Raw genomic sequence first — 13045 nt, 5'->3', positions numbered from 1 at the left:
TATTTATGCTGTACACTATCCAGCGCCTTGGGACGTCCTCCCGAAGTGAAAGGCGCTATACAAATGTAATCTTGTTGTTGTCAGTGTGATCTTCATTGTAAAATCTTCACACAGGGAAGATAATTTTTTCATTTTACAAAATGCATTTTGGAAATAGCATTTCACTGTATGTGCTTGTGACTAGAGAATGGAGAATCTTAATACCTTGGTTTTAAAGAGAATAAAATAGCAAAGTTGAAGATTTTTATAGAATTGCCAACTCCTGAACTTAACCCATTTTACAGGCTATTTAAAGTGATTGCATTTGTTAATTTCAGTAGGTGGAAGACAGGAATAAAATGGTCTGAGTATGGTGGCTGAAAGCTTAATTATAGCTTTTTTTTAATAAAAGGTTTTGGAATAACTTTTACCTTTCTGTGTGTTAGACACTACAACAACAACAACAACAAGATTCCATTTATTGAGCGCCTTTCACTTCGGGAGGACGTCCCAAGGCGCTGTACAGTTGGGTCAGGACCCGAGCAGGGGGGAAATGGTCAGGGTGAGGGGAGGGAAGGGAGGGAGCGAGGAGGAGGTAGAGAGTCGAGAGGGGAGCTGAAGGCACAGTCAAAGATCACTAGATCTATATGTCTGGTTTTAAAGTAGTATTGACCCTTTTAATCCACGACTGCCGCGTTTCGTCCACAACTATACAGTTAATTCACTTTACAGTATATTCTGTGAAGCGCTTTGAGACGTCTAGAAGATGTGATAAGGCGCTATATCAAATGCAAGGATTATTATTATTATTATTATTTAATGACCAACAGCAGTTTGAACTTTTGTAGTGCCTTTCGTAAAGGTTCTCAAAGCACTGGCAAAGATTGTACTGCAGGTAGTGGCTTCTAGTGTTGAGCCTTTATTTCAGTTTTTTTTGTGTATGTGCACATGACATTATCTCCTTTTACTTTGGGAGCATTTACCCTTGAAAATTGGCTTGCTTAGCTTGCAGTCTTGCCAAGAAATTATGCTTTGTTCCTCTCCAGTTTCACAATCTGCCAATTTTTTTTGATGAATTTTGAATTTTACCCCGGTTTAGTTTTGGATTTGTTCCTCTTTTCAGTGTTCATCCTGTACTTCCACACTGTAGAAGTGCAAGCCTTTTACAATGAATAGTCTTTGGAAATTATTGTCTGAGCTGTGCAAGGTTAAGTTCATAATGAGTTGAATCATAGAATGGGTAATATACAGCATTTATGAAATTTGAGCAAGTTGCTACACTTTGCAATAAATATTATGCAGTGCTTTGAAATGTCTTCCTAACATCAAATGCAAGGATTATCCCCAGGACCATATAATTGAGATCTACATGGATGGCCAGTGGAAAGCCGATATCCAATTATCCAATTGCGGTATAGTGTACTAGTGGACTTGCAGTATCCCTTTCCTGTTGTATATGGACCTCTGTTTTAGCATACTCATTATTGAGAATGGTCGACTTCCTGTCGTTCTTTCTCACGTTCTATTTTTCCCCTTCTCTTGTTTAAATCCTCTTCTCTAACCCCCCCCCCATCTTATTTTGCCAGGAAGATACTTTCACCATTGGTTGCTGGATCTGAAATATAATAAAATGAGTTCCATGTGTTTTTTTAAAAAATGCTGCAATGTCAGATTTCCTTCTTGTAAATGGTTTACTGAACAAGTTCTTAAATGGAGATAGAAGTAGGTGAAATTTGAACAAGATGGGTTGTTGGAAATCCAGTTAAAATGTCACTTATTTATAGTTCAGCATGATTATAATTGGCATCTTATTTTTAATGATAAATGCATTCGGTGAATACTTGAGTGAAATTATTTTGTGCCCTATCTCACCACATGGGAGTTTATTTTCAGTTGAGTACAGTTGAATGATGATGGTATGATGAGGCAGTACATTTTGAGCAGCTGTATTATCTTGCTTTCAAACCAACATGGATTAATAATAATAATAATAATAATCCTTGCATTTGATATAGCGCTTTTCACGTCGGGAGGACGTCCCAAAGCGCTTCACAGAATATACTGTAAAGTGAATTGACTGTATATTTGTGGGCGAACGCGGCAGCCAATTGCGCACAGCAATGTCCCACAAACAGTCGTAGATTGAAAATGACCAATTTATTATTGTTTTGGGTTTTTTGGAGGGATTATTATTAGGCGTGTGGAGTAAGGAAACTTGCCCAAGGTTTCGCCCTGCCTGGAACTGAACCCAGGTGTCTTGCTTGCAAAGCAAGTGCTCTAACCACTGAGCTACAGGACTCCACAGGATTGAATAAATCCAGTTCAAATACACCTCATTTGATATGTTTGTACACCTACTGGAGTTGCATAAAGCTGGAGTTGTATTTTGGAGATTATTTTTGTGAAATAGCATTCAGTTTTTAAAAAGAAAAGTTTTTCTGCTGTGTATGGTTGGAGCAGGAACTAACTTTTCTATCCATAGAGAGGGATGCAGAAAACTGCTACTTTCTGAACAAGTGTTCTCAGAAGTAAATAAGAGGGCCCTTTAGTTCTGAGCCTCAACAAAAGTTAAATTGGAAATATTTGGTGTGGAAACATTATCACGTCTTCAAGATGTCTCAAAGTGCTTCACAGAATATACTGTTAAGCGAATTGACTATGTTTTGTGGGCAAAACATAAAATATAACTATTGCTAGAATTAGGTTTCCATATGCAACCTTTGAATCATATGTAACCTTTGAATCATATGCAACCTTTGAATCTAATGTTCATTATTAAACTGAATATTTCTACTTGTTGAGAATCCATAGCTTCCTCTCTGTACACTCTTGGAATAAAATTAGCAATTGTAAATGCTTGAAGGCAGTTTTTCTTCAAACTTTTTGATTTTTAACTCGGTTAAGAAGTGTTCTCGTTTCCTTAAGTGTCTGGTGCAAAACCCAGAATGGTTTAAGTACAACAAGTGTAGGTCACTTGTAAGGATTATTCAGTTTCAATAATGATGTATACACACACCATTAATATCAAGTGGGGGTGATGACTATTACATTTCTTGTAAATACAATAGCCTTCTTAATGCCTTCAGTAGTTAAGGTGACCTTTTTTCATATGTAATCTTGCCAAAGTTTAGCTGGTTCCCATTTTACAACCTCATCTAAGTGGACAAGGTTTTAAGACATGATTCTCAACTGAGCTCTGGCAGACTGTTCAGCCATAGAATTGTCGCAGACAATCTTATCTCTATTTGGTGGATACATGTTCATTTTGTTAAACAAGGAACACTTGATAGAGGGTAGGAGTGCGGGACCTGGATTTTATTTTGTTTCCCTAATCCAGAAGAGATTAAGTCATTTGTTGCACTCTTATTACTGTCTCAGGTGAGCTCAGCAAACATACTGGATCCAATCTGGGATCAAAAACTTAATATTGTGTTTACTTTGGAGTCCTGTAGCACAGTGGTTAGAGTACTCACTTCGCAAGCGAGAGACCTGGGTTTGATTCCCAGCAGGATGAAATGTTGGGCAAGTTTCCTTATTCCACATTCCTCTGTTTACCTAACAGTAAGTAGGAACCCGGTTGTTAGTTGATCTGTGGATGCTTTTCCGGGGATGATAATTCCTTAAAAAAAAGGTAAATTTGTCACTCAATCTACGACTGTTTGTGGGATACTGCTGTATGCAATTGGTTGCCGCGTTTCGCCCAAAAAATACAGTCAATTCACTTTACAGTATATTCTGTGACACACTTTGAGACGCCTCGAAGATGTGATAAGGCGCTAAATAAAATGCAAGGATTATTATTACTTTTGTAATATTATTGTAATTTTATTCAGGGTATTTGTTCAGCATTTTATTCACTCTTAGAATTTCATCCGATACTAGTGGAGACTTTGGACTAGTTAGACTAACTAAGGTTGGGTGGAATTTAACAACACAAACTTCTTGAGATTAACCTTATTAAAATGCAAAGTATTGCAGATGCTGGAAAAGACCACTTAAGGTAGGTGAGAAATTTGTTGGAATTACCTTGAATACAAAATGAGGACTGGTAGGAGGGGGAAGGAATTAACAATATCCACTACAGTATATAACTTCCTGAGATGAATGTGTGTCCCTTTTTCCATTTGAGCTTCTTATATTTTTCTCAGAAGCCAATTGCTTGGAATATGACTTGTGGTGAACGTGGGTGTCAGCCGAGCTCATTTAGTAGTTCTCTTGCCTCTGATTTAGAAAGTTGGGTGTTCAAGGCCCCGCTTTCCTTTCTCCATAATGCTGCCTGACCTGCTGAGTGTTCCCAGTGACTTCTGTTTTTGTTTGAGATTTACCTCGTCGTGTTTACTATTGAAAGCTAATCCGTTGATCCATTGTGATTACTAATTATCAGTATGACTAATGCATTCAGCAACAAATTGCATATAGTGCTTTTCACGTTGGGCGAACGTTCCAAGGTTTCCAGATCAGGAATGCACATAGATTGGGCTGGATGTACACTTACTCTTGTACGAATTAAGTTTTTTTTTGACACTGCATAGCAGAGATGTAGCTCCCAATTAAAATCATGTTTTTTTTTCTTCCGATCTGTAGATTTTATTCAGGCTGGTTAATATAGTATTTTTATCATTTAGCTTTACGCTCACAACTCAAATTACAAAAAGAGTGCGTTTACAGCCATGTTATCCCAAAATATGTCTCTTCAAAATCTTAAAAGCAATAGAAACCAAGTGTAGCGAATGTATTTTGAAGGTGAATGGAAGCCATTACAGTTGAGTTTGATCCTCATCTTCATCCAGTATTCATTCATGTGCATATACTACAGATTGTTGAATCCCTCTGAGTAATGGAAATTTTGGTGTGTTGTTTACTTTCCCTTCCATGGCCCAAGTAGAGCAGCATAGTCCTGAACTGCATAAAGAAACAAACTAAATAGTGAATGTGCTATCCTAATGGTCTATCAGTGTTATAGTATATAGCAGTATATAAGTGTATATAGTGTATAACTTCCTGAGATGAATGGGTCTCCCTTTTCCATTTGAGCTTCTTATTGTGTTTCTCAGAAGCCAATTTGACATCTTTCCTCTTGTGGTGAGAACGTGGGCGTCAGCCTAGCTCATTTAGTCGTGCTGCCGACTGATTCAGAAAGCTGATTCAGTTCTGACGAAGGGTTGTGGACCCGAAACTTTGACTCACTTTCCTTTCTTCATAGGTGCTGCCTGACCTGCTGAGTGTTCCCAGCGACTTCTGTTTTTGTTGCAAAGATTATTAAGTTTGTACAGCCAAATTAGTGTGTGAACAATAGGCGCAAATCGCTTTTCTCCACCCCACTAACTAAATTGTAAATCATTGAAAATGTATTAGATTATGTACATAGTATTCCAAATTTAAATAATTCATTTTACACCAGATATGAGATTAATTAAATCTCAAATCAATTTATACTTAAGTAACAATTCTTAAAAGCTTGCTGCACTTGACCTTTCGAAGGTTTGCAAGCATTACTGAACAGCTGAATTGTTGGAACCGCTTTGCTTATTATAATAATCCTAAAGGATATGACTTTTCTAAAGATAACCATTCACCTTGTCAGTGTCCAGTACTGAAGATCAGGTACTTATAAATCTGTGCAATTCTGGAAATGAGAAAATTGCATTTTGTGTTAATTTAGTTTCTATTTTAAAACCAAAATTTGATTTCACCTTGTCCCTGTTTAAGGTGATCTTGCCATCTGCATGCACAAGCATATAGGTACTGGATGCGTTGTTTGTTCAACAACAACAAATTGCATTCATATATCACCTCTCACCCGGGGGAGTGTCTTGGAGCACTTGTAATGTGTAATTGATATAGAATTTTGCTTTAGGGTTTTGTGGATGGTGTTCATCAAATTAAAAGTAAAGGTTTACACATTTGATCAAAATTATCTGTGCAAATGTCATTGTCATTAGCATTTCTGGCGCGGCTGCCTTTAGAAATGGAATTCTTGTGCATGGAGGGCATTTTGAATGCTCCGGTTACTGTATTCAGCAAATAATATAATTGGATCAGTTTAATCGGACAACAAGCAGGAAGCTAATGCTGAGTAGTTTTTAACCACTTGTAGTAGGTGTTGTATGTGTTTCCGTTCGGGTAATGAGGCCTTTCACATGTTGACTGAGTACACAATCTGATTTACAACAGAATTAGATCTACATAGCATATTTTGTGTCGGAAAGACTTCTCAAAGTGCTTAATTATACTGGATTGGCACCTGAGCTGGTGTGCTAGGATTATTTATTTCAGAGAGGGTGTTTTGTACTTTGAGGCAAATTATTTTGCCTGAAAGTACATGGTGGGTGAGAAAGGAATAGAAGGTTATGCTGATAGGCTTAGTTGAAGAAGGGCAGGAGGATGCTCATGTGGAGCATAAATGCTGGCATAGACCAGTTGGGCCAAATGGCCTGTTTCTGTACTGTATATTCTGCGGAATTTGCTCAGCTTAACTTGCTAAAAACAGTTCAAGCACATCTAACTTAAAGGGGACAGTTGTCGAAATTACTGTGATGAAGTGAAAAAATGATTATTTTCTGGTTAAAATGGATTAATTCTAGAATTAAGGAATTGAAGGAAATGTATTGACACTCAGGTTGACATTCCAGAAGATCCCTATATCTTTCAGTCTTGGAGGAGAGTTGGTGGTTTTTGAGATATTCAGAAAACCAATACTCTTCCTAAAAATGACAGGTCAGTCAGCCTCCTCTCCATAGCATGGAAGATAATTTAAGAGAATTAAAACATCTTTAAAATGACTGATTGTGGGGTGTTATTTGTAAGTGAACTGTGCTTTAATTATCCAGCTAATCTAGTGCACTTGGATTTTTATAAGTGGGGATTTCTAACGTAACCAGATGTACATCATCCTGACTCATGGAACTCTTCTTCGAAATTAAATTGTGACAGAATTCCTGTGACTTGCTGTTATGTACAGCAGGAATTCCATTAGAAATTTGTGCATTTTAGATTGAATTGTTGAAGAAATTATTTTATTGAACCTTGCTCTTAAAGCAGGATTCCCTCTGCTCTACCTGAGAAGGTGCCAAAGCCAGATTGAATATTCTCCCCAAGAAATTTACTTGTGTGGAAAAAATGTTAGCGACCAATCTCAACACAGCTCAAAAGGAATCAGGATTAACATTGCTGACACTGCCTGCTTTTAGCAAACATTGCAGGCCTCGTGCAGGGAAAATCCATCCCTGAATTCACAGAGACTTGAACTTCTGACAACAAGTGCTTCGGAAAGGTCCCAGGGATCTTTTTCTGCATGGTTGAAAATTCCACAGCTGCTTGCATTTGAAACTCAGTCATTCGGGTATTTTTGTACCCATGTGTTCTGTCATTTTAAATGAACAAATACAATGGCTTTGGGCTTTCATCATGCAGGGTTGGGAGGAGTTTTTCAAGTTGTGCCAGATTTCTGGCTGACTTGCACAAACAAAAATATCAAAATCATCCCACATGCTTGTGGGATTGCAGATGCTCAGAAAATGGCTTCTTCATTTTGACAGCAAACTCTTGTTTTAAAGGGTTTGTCCCAATCAAACCCATCTTCCAGTATCGACTGATATCTTTCAACAAAGTGTTGGTGCATCAATCTGCCGACAAAATGCACAGTCACTGTACTTTGCAGTAAATCACGTAAAGTGCTTTCAGGCAGTTTTCTGACATGAGTGGTGAGATATGAAATAGAAGGATTATTTTTATTAAATGTCTTTGAAACTCCTTAAACATGTTAATCTTTTGCCAATGCGGCTGGGAAGGCGGGGTGAAGAAAGGGAGCCTAGAATAGGATGTATTGTTCCATGTTTTTATGAATAACCTGGGATACATCATCACAACTGTATCAGCTTCCATTAATACTTTCTAAACTAATATTAGATTTACTATAAAGGTCCAGCTGTATTAACACGCCATGCTATAGGCCCATTGGTAGAAGCTTAAGTACTAAGATATTGTGGAGTTATAGTTAGATGAGGTTTCTCCAAGTTTATTTATAGGTTTTAAAAAGCTCAGATGGTTTCTGAATCATTTTGGATTAACATGCTGTTTATAGTTTAAACTTCATGCAGGTATGATTCTTGGGAAGGCTATGAATTCATTGCCTTAATATCCAGTTGTTTGAGTGATGAAGTAAATGATCATGATTGAATCTCAAAATTGCAGTATTGTCAAAATAGCTGACCTTGACTGCATGTTGAAGAAAAATCAAATTAGAATGTACTGGACTGTAGATTGCCTTTTTGCTTTTGTGTAAATATTTTGTATTTCATTTGCAAGCCACCATTCAGAAATTATCTTTCCACATGTTTTACTGCATCAATTTTGTGAAGAAACACCCAAGTTTTTCTTAAGTGAGCACATGTAGGCTGTTCATCCTCAAATCAGTACTTAAAATGTTTGTTTTATTATAATAGAAGCATACTGAAATAGTTGTGTTTAAGATGGGTTATATACAGTTCAAAAATCAGCAGTTCTAATTCATTCAGGTTGCATACAGATCTGCGCAGAATTGATCTTTTTTTTTCCCTCTTCATTTAGATACTGCAGTAAACATCTGAGCAGCCATGGAACTGTATGACTCTCAGTACCTCCTCATTATCATCCCTTGTGTGGTCATTGCTGTAATTTTCCTATTCTTCTGGCTGTTTATGAAAGAGACTTCGTATGATGAAGTTCTCGCTAAACAAAAGCGCGATGTGAAACCCATACCTGCAAAAGTTGACAAGAAGAAAAGCGAGAAGAAAAAGAACAAAAAGAAAGAGAACCCAAATGGAAACTTGCATGAGTCCGATTCAGAAAGTGCAGTGCGAGACATGGACTTAATGGATGTCTTAGGACCTGATGAAGAACCTCCGGTTCAGATCCTGTCACCTGTAGTTGAAACTTCATCTGGATTAAAAGAAAGGAAGAAGAAGGACAAGAAATCAGCCAGGTCTGTACATGACGAGACTGCAGGGAAGGATACTGAAGGATTAAAAGTTGTGGGAAAGAGGATGGAACTCCCAGTTTCCAAGCAGCTCACTCCTCCGGATGTTCAAAGTTCAAAGAGAAAGTCTGGACACAAGAAGCAGAAAAATGGCACAGGTAAAAAGTGTTTTAATTATCCAATTTATAACTTAACTTTTTGTTTCTAGTGCCTACAACCATCCCTTCACTACTCCACTATGTTTCACAAAAAATATTAAATGGCATAATTTGTTCAAGTAAAACTTGAAAAAGTGGATTTTCCTTTTTTGGTAAATTGCTTTTCTGTTTCATTGGAAACGGTATCAAAGCAGAAATATCAAGGTAAAGAATTGTACAAAATGATTTTTTTCCCCAGTGTGTTACTGTACAGTTTTAGGCACATTATCTGATCCAAAGCTAACTTGCACATTCATTACCAGTAAAGGACAGTAACTTTAATATGATAGGGAGATTACTGATGGAGACATCTGAAGCATTCTATGGAAGGATGTGGATTCAAACAAAAGGCAAGAAGACTTGAGAAGCACTTTGACTCAAGCATTAAGATTAAATAATGTGCAAAAGAGACTATATTTGGTGAACTCCAAATTCCAACTCCAAACTCCAGCTGCTAAAAGATTTCTGTTCTATTTTTAGTTGGTGCTTCCTCTGAACAGTTTGGTAGCTACCAGAATTTCACAAACCTCTCGGAAATTAAAGTGCAACGGGTGTTTGCAGAGCCAAGTACGGATGGGATTATATTATGGAATGGGGATAGTAAGTTTATTTAGAGCCAGGCTAGTATCTATTAGTTAGAAGTATCGGGATATGAAAACTTATAAATATGTATACACTCATCCCTGAGGTATAAAGTACCATATGTGGGTGGATATTATAAAATTTTGAAACCGTTTACATCCCATCAAATTTGTTGATTACAATCCACAACAACCTAAACCTTGAAAACTACAGTTTTTTAATTGGTAACTGAGAGGACTAAAGCATAAAGTACTGTTCATGACCAAAGAAGACATTGGATTAAGCTAAGATTAGGTTTTCCAAGGATGTAGATTATAGAAAGTGGAAACGAGAGGCTGAGGGGATATGTAAAGGATATATAGTCATAAGAGGAGAGGATCAAGGAGAGTGGGGTGAGCATGTTGGTCTCATTGCAACACACTGAAGATCTGGGGAGAATAGCATTGTGTTAAATAATGAGAATAGAGGCCAGATATGAAAGTTAGTTTTCAGTAATGGGAGGACGTACCGAGCTCCATGAGTTCCATTTTGAGATCAGTGTTTAATAGGCCAAAAATCTTAATACATGAAACTGATTAAGATCCTTGTAAGATATAGCATTAAAAAATGAAATCTACAGCACTACAACAACAACTTACATTTATATAGTGCCCTTCATGCAGCGCAGCATCCTGGAGTGCTTCACGATGGCGGATCGGATAACATGCCGTTCAGCCCATCAAATATTTCGACAGAACAAGGAGATTGCTTCAACCTAACCTTATCCCCATACACCTTCAAGCATCTATAAATTGTATTTATATAGCACCTTTCATATTGTCCCAAAGTGCCAGGCAAGTGAGAGTTTGCAAAGGTTGTGTCCAGAAAGGCGGTCATAAAAGAGATCCTGTTTAGTGACTCTACAACCATTGCACTCGATGCTACAGGAGTGTAGAATTGAAACATTAGCAAATAAGTGGATAGGGTTGGAGGAGAATGTCACTGATGTAGAGAAAGAAGAGAGTGGGGGATAGAGAACCGACCTCCAGAAATTCAGATGGGGGTGGGGGTTGGTGGAGTAAATGAACCATTAAAAGAACATTAATTTAATGATTTGAGAGAAAACCAGATAACCGTCAGTTTAACATTGAGAGGCTTTGAAAATGTATAATGTGGCTGACAAATGAGTCGCCAAAGAATAGAAATTGGAAGTATGTAAGAGACAAACTGATCCGTTTCAGCAGCCATGCAGAAAGCTTTATTTGTATAGATTAAGCTTGAACTTCCAAATTTATGGCAATGTTGGGAGTTGACAGCAGCATTCATTACTTTTGGGGAGTTCCTGATTCACATTTGTATAGCGCCTTTCACTTTGGGAGGACGTCCCAAGGCCCTGGACAGTGTACAGCATTTCAGACCCGAGCTGGGGTCAGAGAGGGGGAAGGGGGGGTGACCAATGGCATGGTTGAAGAGGAGGGTTTGTAGGCGGGACTTGAAGGAGGCTAAGGAGGGGGCGAGGTGGAATGATTGGGGGATGGAATTCCAGAGGTTGTGGGCAGAGTGGCTGAAGGCTCTCCCGCCAATGGTGGGGCGGGTGGATCGGGGGATGTGGAGCAGGCTGGAACTGGCTGAGTGGAGGGAGTGGGCAGGTTGGTAGGCGGTTTGGAGGTCGCAGAGGTAGGGAGTTGGTGTAAATGTAATAAATTGCAATTGATAGAGAGAAGATGCAGGGAAAAGGAAGAGTGTGGGACCATGTGTTCATCATCCCACATATGAAAGCAGTATTCAAATGTAATTTACATTTATATAGTGCCTCTCGAGGTGGGCGGATACCACAAAACACATCCTTCATATCTGAATCGTTGACCACCTGGGGCTTCACAAAGTTGATAGTTATTGCAGGAGTGGGGAGAGAGAAATTGTTGGAAAGAAGAAAACAAACTTCTTGGAGCCTGTTCTAGCAATGGAGTTGAGAGCATTCCATTCGAGATCAGTGGAGATAGGCCAAGAATGTCGATAGATGAAGTATTAAGAGTGGAGCCATCAATGATTGAGCAGTGATTGCTTATTGGTTAGAATTGTTAGTATTTGCTTCAGGGAAATGTTGGGATAAACATAGCTGAGCTTCCCGTGATTTTATTTTCTACAGTTCGGTGATCTGTTTAGCATAATTAGGCTTTTAGTTTTAAAATAAAATTTGAAACCTTGGTTGTTGGCTTTCCATTCTGGATTCTTTATCTGTGAAAATTTATAGCAGGTCGACGACTGTCCATTTTGCATTTGTCGAACTGCAGTTGAAGTATAGTATGTTTTATCATAGTTACGTTTGCTATGGTATAGTGTTGATCCTTGCCTTACGGGTAACTCACCAGTCTATTGACTGCCCTTAATAGCAAGCTTTTTACTGTACTATGAAATTGGATCATAGATTCATAGAACCGAAGGGGGCTATTTGGCCCATTGTGCCTGTGCCAGCTCTTTGACAGAGTTACCACCAGTACCACTCCACCGCTGTTACCCCATAGCCCTTCAAATTTTTCCTTTTTAAGTATTTATCCAAAAGCTAATATCGAATCTACTTCCACCAGCCTTTCAGGCAATGCATTCCAGACCGTAACAAGTCTTTCGGTAAACAAATAATTCTCCTGGTCTCCCCACTGTTCTTTTGCCAATTATCTTAAATCAGTGCCCTCTGGTTACCATCCCACCTGTCAGCGGAAACCGTTTCTCCTGATCTACTCTATCAAAACCCCTCAATTTTGATCACCTGTGTAAAATCTCCCCTCAACCTTCTTTGCTCTGAGGGGAATAATACCAGCCTCTCTAGTCTCCATATAACTGAAATTCCTCATCCCTGGTATCATTCTGGTAAATCTCTCTTGTACCCTTTCCAAGGTTCTGACATACTTGCTAAGTATGGTGTCCAGAATTGGACACAATACTTTAGGAAGGATGTCAGAGCCTTGGAGAGGCCTAACCAGCAATTTGTAAAAGCTCAACATAACTTCTTTGCTTTTAAACTCTGTACCTCTGTTTATAAAGTTATAATGTGTACCTGTAACTTTTGCTGTGGTTCAACGATGAACTGTTTGCCAGAGACAGGTAGTTTCTATAGTATATAATTTTGACTCATAGAACTAATTATATCCTGTCAGTCTGAGATACGCCCACTGAGTCCCATTCTGGATTCTGTCCCTCAAACATCCTGCTATTCTCTCAACATTATCTTTAATACCATAACTCAAGTTTTGATATAAATTTTAGTGGTACCTTATCAAAAGGCTTAGCACCCTCAGTATTTCCATGTCTATGCTCTGAGCAATTAAAAAAATAATTAAAACGCTATCTGCTC

At 38.3% G+C, this 13045-nt stretch overlaps 1 protein-coding gene across 5 annotated transcripts in view; it reads left to right on the top strand.

Moving 5' to 3' along the window:
* ktn1 (kinectin 1) overlaps positions 1-13045 on the top strand; it is a 58264-nt gene that overhangs the window by 5168 nt on the left and 40051 nt on the right. For all 5 annotated transcript variants that reach the window (XM_007893289.2, XM_007893288.2, XM_007893287.2 and 2 more), the window contains exon 2: positions 8548-9093. In XM_007893289.2, coding sequence (XP_007891480.2) covers positions 8574-9093 — 520 coding nt within the window. In that variant the 5' untranslated portion in view covers positions 8548-8573. The remainder of the gene's footprint in view (positions 1-8547; positions 9094-13045) is intronic.

The sequence above is a fragment of the Callorhinchus milii genome, unplaced genomic scaffold (assembly GCF_018977255.1).
Source record: "Callorhinchus milii isolate IMCB2004 unplaced genomic scaffold, IMCB_Cmil_1.0 Scaffold9, whole genome shotgun sequence".
NCBI classification, from domain to species: Eukaryota; Metazoa; Chordata; class Chondrichthyes; order Chimaeriformes; family Callorhinchidae; genus Callorhinchus; species Callorhinchus milii.
The sequence above is the reverse complement of the archived record's forward strand: the minus strand, read 5'-3'. Positions and strand labels throughout refer to the sequence as shown.